The 15,341-nt window shown below is 43.8% G+C and overlaps 1 protein-coding gene across 1 annotated transcript in view; it reads right to left on the minus strand.

The window, feature by feature from the left end:
• Window positions 1-14,371, minus strand: part of LOC134355479 (protein phosphatase 1H-like) — a 55,466-nt gene extending 41,095 nt beyond the window's left edge. The window contains exon 1 of the mRNA XM_063065414.1: window positions 14,061-14,371. Within this exon, the coding sequence (XP_062921484.1) occupies window positions 14,061-14,371 (311 nt within the window). The remainder of the gene's footprint in view (window positions 1-14,060) is intronic.
• Window positions 14,372-15,341: the final 970 nt, after the last annotated feature.

Below are 15,341 nucleotides of genomic sequence, written 5' to 3' on the forward strand. Positions count from 1 at the left end.
CAGCTGCAAAAACGAGTAGAACTCATTAGCCAGCTGTCAAAGTGCTTTTGACAGGAGCTTGTGGATGGGGGTCATTCAGCTTCACCCACATGCTACCCTTGCCTGTATTTCTACTTGCTGGAAACAAGAAGTCCAGAGTTATAGAGCAATACAGCACAGAAACAGGCCCTTTGATTTATCTGGCCTTTGGCGAACCACAGCAACCCATATCCCCCCCCATACATGCACTTATCCAAACTTCTCTTAAATGTTGAAATCAAACCACTTCCGCTGGCAGTGCACTCCAAATTCTCACCGCCCTCTGAGTGAAGAATTTCCCTTTCATGTTCCCTTTAAGCATTTCACCTTTCACACTTAACACATGACCTCCAGTTCTAGTCTCACCCACTCTGAATAGAAGAAGCTTGCATTTACCCAATCTACAACCCTCATAATTTTGTATACCTCTATCAAATCACCCGTCATTTCCTACACTCTAGGAAGTAGAGTCCTAACCCAGTCAACCTTTCCCTATAACTCAGGTCCTCGGGCCCTGGCACCATCCTTGCAAAATTTTTTTTGGCACTTTTTTCAATTCTGCTGCATTTCACTTACCAGTATTTCTGGGAGCTTGTTTAACACAAAACTGACTTCTGCTTTACAAGGGGGCCCATAATTCAGAAAAATAGTCCACTGACAGCAGTGCACTATAGGTCTTCCTGAAGTTTTGATGAGCTGGGAAGAAATACTGTGGTATATTGGAAATAGCCAGCACCAGCAACAAAGGGTCAGTGTAAATCAAACTTGATTTAATTGACTTTTCCATGAATGAATAGGAAGTGAAGCATGCTTGCACACTGGAAACTGAAACAGAAAAATAAGAATTGGAAAATGGAGAAGTTTTTGGTTCTCAGTTCAGTATTTTTACTTTATCTGGATATTACACATCAGCAAATAAATTATTCATCAGTTTTGCTTAAGGTACCCGGCCACTATGAATTATCACTCGTGTGTAGGTGAATGGTAGAATCCAGAGGGAGTTAATGAAAATGTAGAGGAAATAAAACGTGGGATTGATAGCAGGTTAGTGTAATTGAGTGGTAATGGTCAGCATTGATCCGGTGGGCTAATGGCCTGTTTCTGTGCTGTTTCGTTCTATGACCGTGCAATTTTATGGAGAAAACAATGAGTTTAGGATTCTAGACAGGTAAAGATATAATACTGACCATTAAAGCTACCTTTTGAATTTAAAGCAACACACACAAAATGATGGAGGAACTCAGCAGGTCGGGCAGCATCTATGGAAATGAATAAACAGTTGATGTTTCCGCATCAGGACCGGAAAGGAAGAGGGACGATGCCAGAATAAAAAGGTGGTGGTGGTGGTGGGGGGAGAGGAAGGAGGATAACTGAAGCCAAGTGGGTGGGAAAGGTCAAGAGCTGGAGAGGAAGGAATCTGACAGGAGAGGAGAATAGACCAAAAGAGAAAGGGAAGGAGGAGGGGACCTGGGGTAAGTGAGAGGCAGGTGAGATGAGGAAAAAGGCCAGGCTGGGGAATAGAGGAGGAGGAGAGGGGGAATGAATTTTTTTTTACTGGAAGGAGAAATCGATATTCATGCTGTCAGGTTGGAGGCTACTCAAACAGGATACAAGGTATCACTCACAACACGCTGGAGGAACTCAGCAGGTCGGGCAGCATCCGTGGAAAAGATCGGTCGACGTTTCGGGCCGGAACCCTTCGTCAGGACTGAAGAGGGAAGGGGCAGAGGCCCTATAAAGAAGGTGGGGGGAGGGTGGGAAGGAGAAGGCTGGTAGGTTCCGGTGAAAAACCAGTAAGGGGAAAGATAAAGGGGTGGGGGAGGGGAAGCAGGGAGGTGATAGCCTGGAAGGGTGAAGAAGGAATAGGGGAAAACACAATGGGTAGTAGAAGGAGGCGGAACCATGAGGGAGGTAACAGGCAGCTGGGGGAGGGGGCAGAGTGACATAGGGATAGGGGAAGGGAGGGGAGGGAAGGATCCTCTGCCTTGAGAGTGGCATGCTCTCAGATTATCCAGTTACTGTTTGTACCCCTAAACTTTCAGCTCATTCTGCCGAAATAAACCCCGCAGCAGCCAAGGCATAGAAATGGAAGACAAATCTAAGACTGGGTTATGCAGATTAGTGGTGATTGATTTCATTCTCAAGTATGTTTTTTAAAGTTGGAAGTGAACATCTGCACTAAAGGATTTCCAAACTCAAATCCACCCCACCACATATCTACGATGAAGTTTGCCATGCCCATCAATGTGCCAGCCCGAACTTTGGTCAGTTCAGAAAACAGGCATTTGAAGACCAAAACCTCAGACTTGGAACAAAGTTCGTGTGTTGTGGAAAGTCTGCCCTCCGAGACCCTTCAGCAGCACGCGTTACTCTGGATTTCCAGCATCTGCAAAATCATCTCGCATTTATAATCTTCTACTCTTTTCCAAACCTTGTAATCAGAGGACCTTGCTAGGTGGACAGGAGAAATGGTTCAAGGATGTGCTCAAGGTTTCCTTGAAGAATTGCAACTTTCCCATTGACTCCTGGTATCTCTGGTCTATGACCTTCAAGGTGCAGAAGCAACATTTCAGAAGGCACTTAGAACCTCAAGGCCATTCTTAGGTCCATTGTAAGCAATGGAATGAGAACCCCATCTAACAAGCTACCAATTTGTCTTGCCCCATCTGTGGAATAGCCCATATTGGTCTTATTAGCTCTCTCAGAACTACTAAAACCAGACTGTAGCTAAGTCATCCTTAATGCCCAGGGACTGCCTAAGAAAAAGAAACAGTTTCAGCAAGCGATAATAAGATCCTAAGCTTCCTGGTCATCTGTTCCCAAACAGAGTTGAAGCATCTGATTATTAGCTGGGACTGGCATCTGCGTTATTTAAGTTTAAATGTGGCTGAGAAGAAGGGGGAAAAGAGCGAGGTAAAAGGAGAGAAATGAAAGAGGAGAGTGAGATAAAGAAACAAGGAAAATAAAGAGAATAAAGATTGAGAGAGAAAGAAATGTGGAGATAGAAGTAAAGAGAAAGTGGGTTAAGTTAGAGAGAGGATTACATCAGGGTTTTTTGCAATGATTACTAACACCCTTTGACAAGGAAAGACTAATATCCATGGACACATTGCTCTTCAGCTCCAGGAGACAAGAAATGAAACGTAAGTGAAGGCAATACTTCCGTCTCAGGAAAGTCCAAGAGTCGCAATCCAATGATTCTCTGCATTAAACATGATCTACCAACTAAAAACACAGGTAGCTTGATAGGTTAACTGAATGTTGACCTGCCTTCACCTTGTGCTGTGCTTTCTGTACACAGAGCAAACCAGCCCTGCAGGTAATCACTGTGCCCCAGAAAAAAAAGGTTTTCAGTTGCACATGTAGCGACTGTTTAGATAATGACACTTTAAAAATAGTGCTGAGTTTTCTTTTATCCTTAACTACAGCTTACATTCAACCAAAATTGACAGGGGCCTCAACCACATCGGTTCTATTTCCAGCACCTCTGCTTTCACCCCTCTCCTCCAACCCAGAGCACGGAAGGGGCCCCCTTTAACCTTGCCTTCCACACTTTCAGAAGAACACACTATTTGTATTTCTGATTATTTCTGACTAGTTTTCTTTTTTCTTCTTACTTTTTAAACTTACGTTATTTGTTGTTTTTTTTCATGGTAACACGTTGAAGCTGCACCCTCTCTAACATGCTGGTGGAGAGAGTTTTATTTGGGTTTTTAGCGCTGGAAGTAGTTACATTCGGACATGCCTCATTAGCGGGGCAGCAGTATGGTCATACTGTTTATTCCAGGGACCAGCTGATTGCGCTTATGCCGGCCGGTTTAGGGAACAGAGCGGCGGACACCCCGGCTGAAATCTGGAGGAAAACACACAGAGGATGCAGAGGGGGATCAAAAAGGCGAGGAAAGAGGACCGTGTCGAGACAACAGAGACTTATGGAGAAGAGGAGTTATAAGCCGTGACTTCCCTCTCTCATTATGGGCAATGTGAGATCGCTGGGTAATAAAATGGACGAGTTGACAGCACTAGCCAGGAGTCAGAGAACATTTCGGGAGAGCAGTGATATGTGTTTTAATGAAACATGGCTGCACGAGGACATACCCAACCAAAATGTTTCCATGGAGGGCTTCCAGACCGTTTGGGCTGACCAGAAGTGCACTGAGAGAGGTAAGCGTAAAGGAGGAGGGCTTGCAGTTCTGGTTAACAACAGATAGTGCAATCCTGGTCATATTACGATCAAGGAACGTGTTTGTGGCCCGGATATTGAACCTTTTGCTGTTGGACTCCGGCCATATTCCATCGAGATGCAACACTGGGCGACATGGGAGGTTGTTCCTGCCTGTGGCCATCGAACTTTGCAGCTCCTCCCGTGGAGGGTCAGACACCCCGAGCCAATAGGCTAGTCCTGGACTTATTTCCATCTGGCATAGTTTTTCATATTGTTGTTTGATTGTTTGTGGTTTTGTATTGCTATATTTATGCTCTATTCTTGGTTGGTGCAGCTGTAACGAAACCCAATTTCCCTCGGGATCAATAAAGTACGTCTATCTATCTATCATTCTATCTATCTATCTATTTTGCTGGGTCTGTGTGTCCCAGAAATAGGTACACAAAGAAATCCAGTTCCCTTCAAACACCAACGCCTTCCAATCTCTCAAAATTTAAAAAGTACTCTGTCTTTATACTTTATCTACAAAAGTGGATGACCTCATATTTTCCCACAATATATTCACTGGCTATTTTCTCACCCATTTACTTAGCCTATCTATATCCGCCAGAGGACTCCCTGCATTATATTCATAATCCTCATTGCCAAACTTTGAAGAGTCAGCAGACTTGGATAGATAGCTCGACACTTTCTAGTCCGGTGCCCTTGGGATCCAGCTTTTGTTAGACCACAGAAAATGCCAGAAATTGCCCCCATTCATTTTCCCCTGAACAGGAGAACAGTTCACATTTATGTACTGGACACCCCATCAGCTTCATGAGGGCTCCATCTTTGAAAACGGCTGGTAACCTAAAGTTTCAGTAAGTCAGAAATACTAAACACGAGAGATTCTGCAGACCCTGGAAATCCGGACTAATACACATAAAATGGTAAAGGAACTCAGCAGATCAGTCAGAAGCACTGTTGGCTTAGCTAGCAAAAGTTACACTGACAGATTAATTAAGTACACGTCTGCACTACATATCAAACACATGCCAGATCATAGAGTGCTGAACCAGAGATTCAAGCTGTACAACACTTGATCCTCTAAACCACAGCATTGATATTGATTGTAAGAATTTACAGTTTTATGCACATCCCCCACTTCCTTCATCAACCATCAGTGGTTGTGACGTTAATAGTTTAGATCCTGATCTCTGTACTTCCTTTGCCAAACTGTACCACCTCTATAGACATTTCCTCGATGATGCTTCTTAAACACCAACTGTGTGATCCACCTTCAAGTCCCTATCATCTTCTAGCATGACTCTGTGGGAAATCTTCCATCTCCAGAAACTATTCTGCTTTGAGAGCAGCACAAATGTACAAGATGAACTCTCAAGTCCTTCAGGATAGTTGAGCTAATTTAGAATTGGAAGTTATCCAAATGATTTTGTGAGGCGAGCAAGTAAAAAATAGCTGTTATGATGCACATTACCACCACTAAATATGTCTGAGACATGGCATGGCCGAAGTGTTTTCGTACTGTCATTGCTGCCACACCTGAAGGGCAGCAGACACAACGGGGAGAACGCGATGGGGGAAAGCAAGAGGCGCTATCACGTTGGTAACAACTTCAATACTATTCAAATAGTGGGTCTGAGTTCACAAGCCACTGCACGAATGGGTTTAGTTCAACCCCTCACATGATTTGCCTCAGCATTTGCAGACGACTGTAGGCGTTCAGTCGTTAACTATGATCAGCACTTACCAAATCAATGAGTGTTAAGTGAGAAAGAGTGCACTCATGTACATCATCGGCTGGGATAATGAATAATGGAGCAACTTTGAGTGGCTCTACGGCTTTTGTTTGTATCCTTTGGAAGTGATACAGAGTTATTGCTTTGGGTGAATGAAATTTCTTCTGAACTGGGGAAAATCTGAGATTAAACAAATTTGTTAATCAAGAAGAGAGCATTAGTCTATGAATGTATGTGATGTGATTTTATTTCCCCTCCCTGACAGCATTGCAGATTGCTCGTAAATCACAGTCAAAAATACAAAACTTGTGTCTTTGCACTGCAAACAACAAAGTTCTTGTCATACAAGTAGGTGATAATAAGCCTGATTTTGAATCGCATATGGTACCCAATATGCACCAAGCAAGTGATGTGCATTGCAGATGGGAACATTTTACGTTGGCATTTGTGCAAACTGATGGAGCAACTGAGAACGGCAAGCACCAAGATCATAAGAAGAAGAGACAATTACAAGGACTGGAAGAACAAAGTGATCACAATGACTGTTACCGGAGCTTGTGAATACGATCCTGTCCCATTAACATTCTTCAGTTATATGAGCTTCATTCCCCATAGCTTGCTGCACTATCCTGAAATTGGCCACGACAGGGATGAGTGAAGTGGCTTCTTTACATGAAATCAAATCTATTGCAATAAAGTATTCATAACCTAATCAAACCCACAGTGTCCCTTGGGCTAACTTCAATTTTCGAACAGCAATTCTGTATTTCACTTGATTGCACTTCCCAGATATCTGAAGGTGATTCCCATTCAGCAGATTGACAGACAGTGAACATTTATATTGACAGTCATCATATCAGCCCCATATCCTTCAGCATCTCCTTTGCCTTGTTGTCAGATGGTTTCTCTGACATTCTGACTTGGATGAGCTGCTATTTGTTCTAGCAGAATAGCGAGAAGGACAAAGACGCTCCTCACCCCTGAAAAGCATCTCATCCAACACGTAAACTTCAGTTCCCTGTCTGACCTGTGTCTGAGGCTGAACTTGATAGCCTGCATCTTTGATGTTATAGTGGTATCACGATTAATTATCACCACCTTGGAATTGTGTGCTTTCAAACCTGCACTAACCATTAATTTTTAGACTTGACTGCTCCAGTCCTTTCCTTATTGGCACCCAATTCCCCAACTTCCAAAAACTTATACAAAACAGCCTGCACCCCCTCTCACTCACCACTTACCCATTTCACTAATCATACTGTTCTTGCATTCCTCAGGGACTTAGACTTGTCTCATGCCTATGTTCGAATCCCTCTACACTCTTCCCTCTGACCCCATAATCTTCTCCATCCCTGAAGCCCCATTGAAACTCAGCCTTCTACTGATGAATCCTCCACCCCTGACTGTAGCCATGTGGTAGGCCTTTTAGCCAACAAGAGCCCAACTTTGTCCCTAAATAGATGACTCCCTGCATCCCCCACAGCCCTTGCTCTGACCGAGATTTTGTTAACGTCCACCCAATCAATCACTCTCAGTAATGGCTTCTTCAGCTCAGATTCCAACTTTTAAAAAACTGCTGCAAATGAACATTTTGAGGTAATCTTGGTTCCTATTTCCTTAAACAATGAGATTCCGCTCTTCCAACAAAATTCTAGTGTCCGGTCGTCATTTAAATACCTACTTTTCAATCCTGTCAGCTGTTAATAAAACATTTTGATTCTTGAAGTGAGCTATTGAAGATAATGTGAATGTGAAACAACAAGCACTCTGTGTAGGTGGCTTCGCAAACCTTCTACATGAGCCTCTAAAAAAGGATTTTCACTAAATCTCATATTTACTGAGAAACATTCTGGAACAGATCAAAAGGGCAGTTATAAAGCTTAAAGAAGAGATTCAGTCAGCATTTTAAAAATACATTTCTAAATGAGGAATCTCGAAGTGATGAGACTGCAACTATTAAATCCCATAGGAAGCTCAAGAGGAACATAGAATAGCTACAATGTGAAATCTGTCAGAATATGGAAGTGACCAAAAAGGACATATACCAGAAGTGCTGTGTTCACAGAGCTCTCAGCATTGATAAGAGCCCCTCCCATCGTCCCACAATCTCTTTGACCTCCTACCCCAACAGAAGGTACCGCAGTATAAGAACAAGGGCTGTCAGGCTGGGTAACAGCTTCTTCCCCCCCAGCTGTGAGAACTCTGAACACCCTGTCACCACCCCGTACACATTACTTATGACAGCGCCGTCAGCATTATACTGTTGTATAATTAACTTTATGTCATTATATGCAGTTTATGTCAACTTGTACATCTACATACTTATTTCAATTACCTGTTAATATTATCATGCTAATATTACTTTATGTGCTGAATGTGACACATGTACTGTGTTATGCATCTTAGTCCCAGAGGAACATTGCTTTGCTGTATACATGTGTGTGGTTGAATAACAATTAACTTGAACTTGAAATTGAGCTGAGGTGAAAAGTTTTAAGGGAAAGTGATATGATTGAGTAAGGAATTCTAGGTTCTGTATATTGATGCAGATATTTGTTTAGGACAGGGGTACATGCACCCCTTGGTTAATGGTAAGGATCTAGGGCTTAAAAGAGGTTGAGAACTCTTGGTTTAGGAGGTGCTTCTATGAAACATAACCAGTTGATCCAAAAGACTGTCTGTGAACATTGTGCTTTCTATGTAAAAGGAAAAGTTCAGAAAATATCACAGCAAGGCCAAAAATAGGATGCCAGCTAAGAACTACTACTTCCATTTCTTTCCCAAGGGGACTTATCGTCCCCAAATTTGGGATAACCATAGAGTAAGAAAAATAAATCTTGAGCATTTCTTAAAAAGGTATGGTGACTATCTGTATGCCCAACGCTCTAAGCAGATCCTGAAAGGATAAACAGCATAAGCTTAATATACTCTCTGAAAGGTAGCACTTCAGACAGTGTGCAGTCTCTCAGAAATGCACTGGACTGTTCAGCATGCATTATTCCCTCTAGCCTTTGAAGTGTTACTCAAACACATGATTTTCTGATTCTAACAAGAAGCATGTCTGCCAATGAACAGAAAACTACCTATCTATAAAGTAATAAATCCATTTATTATTGGGGGTGGGAGTGTAAAATAAAATTAGTGAAATCATTTGTTGTAATTCTTTGTTGGGCATTCTTTATCTAACAGCTGGGAAACAGAGCAGTGAATAGAGGTAATGTAGCAAATAATTGTTCCATGTCATGTTGGAATCAACATTAAATACTTCCCACTGAAATTCAGCCTTCCTATCATTTGCAATGTCATCAAACTTTCTCAAAGTACTTATCAAATCAGATCTTTTCATCCATTGGATTCAAAAGGGCTTGGTACAAAGAGAGAATCTCTCATGAGGACTCTTTGAAGGATCTTATGAAGACACTCAATCCAATGAACCTGGCATTATGTCTCCTTAGTAATCAGTCACCCATTCATTTGGCATTCTTCCCGCAAACAACAGGCCATCAAAGATGATATTTCATAATCAATCACCTCATTACTCCCTGATTTATCCTATCTGTAGTTATGCTCTTTTGAACCAGGTCTTGAAACCATGGATACAAGTTTCTCGGAAATAATGATCTCATGTACTGGACTTGGCTCTGGATCAAAACACTGAAAAAAAAAGATTTAGTACCTTTCCTTCATCCGAACGTTGGTCTTTTGTGATAAAGGGGTAAGGAAAGATGTTTGATTCATGCTTTCCATTGCCACCTGCACTCCCCCCCCCTCCACCCACATCCTCACCCACTCACCACTCCACTGGCATGAGAACCACGTTTCGCTGTCTGTGGGTGAAGCTTAGAATTACATATTGCTGTCGTATAGATTCTTGCTGCCCTGATGAAAGAGACGTATCCAGATTCTTGTGATGCAATCAGCTATTGAATCCATGGCAGAACACACATTTGCACATGTAATAGTATGGAAGTCCAATTGGGTGGAGAGAATATGCTCTTGATTTCTGGTTACTTGTTTTGCTGCCAAAGAAAATTCACTGAAAAGTAATCTATTTCCTGGTAGCTCATTGCAATTCACCAACATTGCCACATACCTAAGCTTTGGGAACCTCTGAGTCTGCAGTCAGGATTGCCTCTGAAGTATACATAGTGCAACCTCTAATGAAAAAGATACAAACCGGATAATCTCAATAATGGGAAGGGGTGGTAGAATGGGTTAAATCACAACGATAGATCGCATTGATTAGATTTGCAACCTCTTAATCATGGAAGGTTGGGGATTAATGAGATTAAAGTGCTGATGATAATGGAAGGAATTGTTGATATTTTCTTTACTGGCAGATCCAGATTAAAGTATTGTGTAACTACAGGCAGTCATTCAATGGGGATTTATGGAAGGTTTTGCTCATGCCAAGTGAAATGGACATTGACCTCTCTCCCTTGAAACATTCCTACTTTGGGATTTTCTGCTCTCTAATTCTGCCCAGAGGCCCATCCCCAAAAGTCATTAGTCTACAATTCCCAGCTTTCCATCACCTGACCATTTGCCACCCCTCTGTAATATTTAAATTTATACAGATGTCCTGTTGAAAGTGTTCTTATCGGCAACATCATGGCCTGCTAATGGCAATTCCAATGTACAGGAACGTCAGAAGCCGCAGAGACTAGCGGACTCTGCCCAACACATCGCCTTCCCCATCGGTAGTATCTGCAGGAGGCGCCGCCACAGGAAGGTAATACCCAATATCAAAGATCCCCACCACCTGGGCAATGCCACCTTCTCACAGCTACCGTCGGGCAGCTGGTACAGAAGCCTGAAGACCCAACCCACCAGGCTTAAGAACAACTACTCCCCTTCGGCCATTTGGCTCTTGAACCAACTATCACTACAGTTTAGCAACACTGACACTATTTTGACCATTTGGTATTAAAATGTACTTGGTGTTTTTTGTTCTAATTGTGTTCTTTCTTGTATAATGGTAATTATGTTTACATTAATGTTTTTCTGTGCACACCACTTAAATATTGACATTTATTTCAAGGGGAATAGAATATAAAAGCAAGGAGATAATGCTGAGCCTTTATAAGACACTAGTCAGGCCACACTTAAGAGTATTGTCAACAGTTTTGGGCCCCATATCTCAGAAAAGATGTGCTGTCATTGGAGAGAGTCCAAAAGATGATTCCAGGAATGAAGGGGTTAACATATGAGGAGTGTTTGGCAGCTTTGGGCCAAATTTAGAAGAATTTGGGGGGGAGGGATCTCATTGAAACTTACTGAATGTTGAAAGGACTAGATAGGGTGGATGTGGAGAGGATGTCTCCTGTGGTGTGGGTATCCAGAACTAGAGGGCACAACCTTCAAATTGAGGGCCGACCCTTTAGAACAGATGTAAGGAGGAATTTTTTTAGCCAGAGATTAGTCATCTGTGGAATACTCTGCCACGGACTGTGGTGGAGGCCAAGTCCACGCGTATATTTAAAGTTGACCGTGTCCTGATCGGTCAGGGCATCAAAGGATAAGGCAAGAAGGCAGGTGTATGGGGTTGAGTGGGATCCGGGATCAGCCATGATAGAATGGCGGAGCAGACTCGATGGGCTGAATGGCCTAATTCTGCTCCTACGTCTTATGATGCCATGTGCTCGTGGTGTTGCTGAATATTGCACATATATATTGTATTTCTGCATATGCCAATAACCTCTACCATATCTCTGAGGTTGTGATGAAATTATCTGTATGCATAGCAGGCAAAATGCAAATTTTCACTGTATCTAGGTGACAATAAAAGTTAGCAATTTAATGGCAGGACCCTTAACATGTATACAGTGAACAGCAGCATCCTTAACAACTTTGTTGTACAGAGGGATCTCAGGGTCTAAGTCCATACCGCCCTGAAAGTGGCAACACAAGAAGGTAGATGGTAAAGTGGGTGTTTGACCGCGCTTGCCTGCATGGGTTGGGGCACTGAGTATAACAGTTGGGAAGTCATGTTACAGTTACTCAATAGGTCACTTGGAGTTTTGTGTAGAGTAATGGGTGCCCTATTTCGAGAAAGATGTGGAGTCTTTGGAGAGAATATACAAGCAAGGAGGTAATTCTGAGACTATATGGCATTGGCCAGACCATGTTTGGAGTATTGTAAGCAGTTTTGGGCCCTTTTTGTAGAAAAGGATGTGCTGGCATTCGAGAGGGTCCAGGCGAGGTCCAAGAGAATGATCCCAGGAGTGTTTGGTCTGCATCTGTACTCACTGGAGTTTAGAAGAATGAGGAGGCATCTCACTGAACCCTATCATATATTAAGGCCTTCTCATGTGGCTTAGGCTCTAAGCCCGGCGGAACTGTTTCTACTGACAGGAGAAGGGGCGAAGGTGGGTCCTGACGCCTTAAAACCAGTGCTTCGAGTAGATGGAGCTCATCAGCCTGGGAAGGCAGTCCATCTAAGAGAGGGAAAACTCTGATTTCAAACCTCTGCTGCCTTGTGGCCATACCCACTTATGGGAAAGGCTTCGGACAAATCCGGAGCTGGAGTCCCTCAGGCAGTCCGACGTTGCCTTCAACCTTGTTCTGGCAACTCCTGCGACGACACTGGTGCCAGGCTGTATCAGCCCTTGCCCTTCCCTTTGACAACATCGGTGTCGTAGAGAGGAGAGACTTGCAGCATGGGCAACTGCCGGTCTTCCATACAACCTTGCCCAGGCCTGTGCCCTGGAGAGGACACTCCAGCGTCGCCTCACTGCGACAGACTGAAGCGAGACTTTCCAGGCGCAGTTCCATGGTCTCGCGAGACTAACGGATGCCACCACTAGAAAGATAAGATGTGAAGAAGATGGTTCTAATAGTGGGAGAGTCTAGGACCAGAGGGCACAGCCTTGGAATATAAGGACATTCCTTTAGAACAGAGATGAGGAGAAATTCCTCTAGCCAGAGGCTGGTGAATCTGTGAAATTCAATCCCACAGCCAGCTGTGGAGGCCAAGTCATTGAGTACATTTAAAGCTGAGGTCGACAGATACTCATTTAGTAAGGATGTCGAAGGCTATGCAGAGAAGACAGCAGAATGGGTTTGAGAGGGATAATAAATCAACCACGATGGAATGGCGGAGCAGGCATGATGGGATGAATAGCCTCATTCTGCCCCTATGTTTTATGGTCTTATTTCCTAGTGCAGAGGAGGTTTACCAGTATTCTGCTTGGATTAGAGGGTAGGACAACTTGGACGCTTTTTGTTCTGGAATACAGGAGGCCAAAGGGAAATGAGAGAAATTTATACAATTATAAGGTGTATAGTTAGAGTAGATAGTCAAAATCTTTTTGATCCCAGAGTAGAAATGTCAAGTACTAGAGGTCAAAGCTTTAACGAGAGATGGGGGCACGTTTAAAGGAGATTTACAGGGCATATTTTTCAAATGGAGGTGGTAGGTGTGTAGATTATTGCCGTTTGAGAGATTATATTGTGTTTCTTGGATTCACTGTCAGGGTTGTAAATGTTGACATATATGTACTCTGATGATAAACATACTTTGAACTTTTAGACAGGGACGTGAAGGTGTAGGGAGTGGAGGGATGTGGATCATGTGCAGGGAGGTGGGTAGTTTAATTGGTCATTAGGTTCAGCACAGACACCACGGGCCTTTTCCTGAGCTGTTCTGTCTAAACGCAGGACAGAATTGAAACCCAGTCGCCGAAGCGGCGAGGCAGAACCTCTACTTGATGTACCTACTGTGCTTCTCTTGTTTTGTTCAACGGTGGCTAAATTGTTTCTTAATTGTACGAAGGAGAAATTCATGTGCGAACAGGTGTCCGGGCCAGTATTTATCCCACGGCAAAGAGAGTGCTCAGATCATGACCCTGTCGTTCAGAATGAATATTCGTGTCCAAACTGTTGCGTTTCCTATATTGTTAACAACGGCCACCCTTCTAAAATAGTTACATGAAAAGTACTCGAGATTATAAAGTACGCTACGTGAAATCAAACTGTTTTCATTAGCAACTTTTTCCCCCTTATTTTCACGCCTCCCTACTTCGTCCGTGCTAATTGTCTGAGTTGAGAGAGCAAGTTCAATGCTCTCTACCTACTTATTCTAACGTTAAGAAGGATGCAGCTATCGAGACCCCTCCAGTGGGGGTGAATGTACTCACTCTGCGTATCCCGTGTCCCAGGGTAGCAACTTCTTCCTGCCTTGCCCAGGTACCAGGATAGGTCTACTAGTGTGATCCCCCGCCCGCTGAGCTTCCTCGGGGCTCAGGAACAGGAATGGCGGCCGTGAATACGGAAATCTGGTATGGCACCCCGCACTGCTACTGGGGTTCGAGCTGGAGCCGGTGCTAGGAGCGATACCGCTGACCAGCTGAGCGACCGTCGCTTTCATTCGGCTGATCATCCTAAATCCGTCCGCCCCGCGCTGCCAAGGTAGCGAACGCACCTCCCGCTCCACCCGATAGTCGCGCATAGGCGGGGGCAACGGAGCGCACGCCGGCGTCAGACCCGCCTCCCGGTAACAACACAGAGAGACCGGGACAAATGGGATTAGCGAAGTGTTAACACGGGGGAAGAGGGATGTGTTAGAAAATATGGCGATTAAAGCACGAGTGGACACATAGTAGAACATAATGTAGCGAGGCGTCGGACACCGAGGTGTTTAAAATTATGAGGAGAAAGTTGGGTCTACTGAAGGTGGTGGATACAGCCCAGTCTATCGCAGACATAGTCCTCCCCACCATTGAGCGCCAAGTACAAGCGGCGCTGCCACAAAGAAAGCAGCAAACATCACCAACGACTCCTACCATCCAGGCCATATGTTCCTTTCGCTACTACTACCCTCGATCAGGCTCCTGAACCAGAGCGGACACCTCATTCACCACAATTCTGAACCAATTTTACTACCTACAGTCTCTGTCAATGACTCTTTACGACTCACGTCGTCTGTATTATTTGTATTTGCCCAGTTTGTCTTTTTTTGCACATTTGACGTTTGTTCGTTAGTCTTTGTTTATATATCTTTTTCCTCTCTGAAGCCTATCACTCCCACTGGGCCACAGGCCCAACGGCAGCCATTCGCTAGAATCCTCTATCCTGGGCCAGTCTTTCAAGTTGTCCCTTGGTGTAGCCCATCTTCAAAGGTTCGTCCTCTCCTCTTTGGGGGCTTCTGGTGGTGTTACTACAGCCCTGGATTTCTTACAGGATGCGGTTGCTAGCGCTGTGCTCAATCCTCCTCCTTGCACAGCTTGGCTTGGGACTGTCCATGGCAGAGTACTGTTTACATATGGCTTTTTATAAAATTCTATTGTACTTCTCTGCTCTAAATGCCTGAAAGGAAATGAATCTTATGTAGCAATATGCTGGAGGAACTCAGCAGGCCAGGCAGTATCGATGGAAAAAAAGTACAGATGATGCTTCGGACCGAAACCCTAAGGTGTGTT

The sequence above is a fragment of the Mobula hypostoma genome, chromosome 13 (assembly GCF_963921235.1).
Source record: "Mobula hypostoma chromosome 13, sMobHyp1.1, whole genome shotgun sequence".
NCBI classification, from domain to species: Eukaryota; Metazoa; Chordata; class Chondrichthyes; order Myliobatiformes; family Myliobatidae; genus Mobula; species Mobula hypostoma.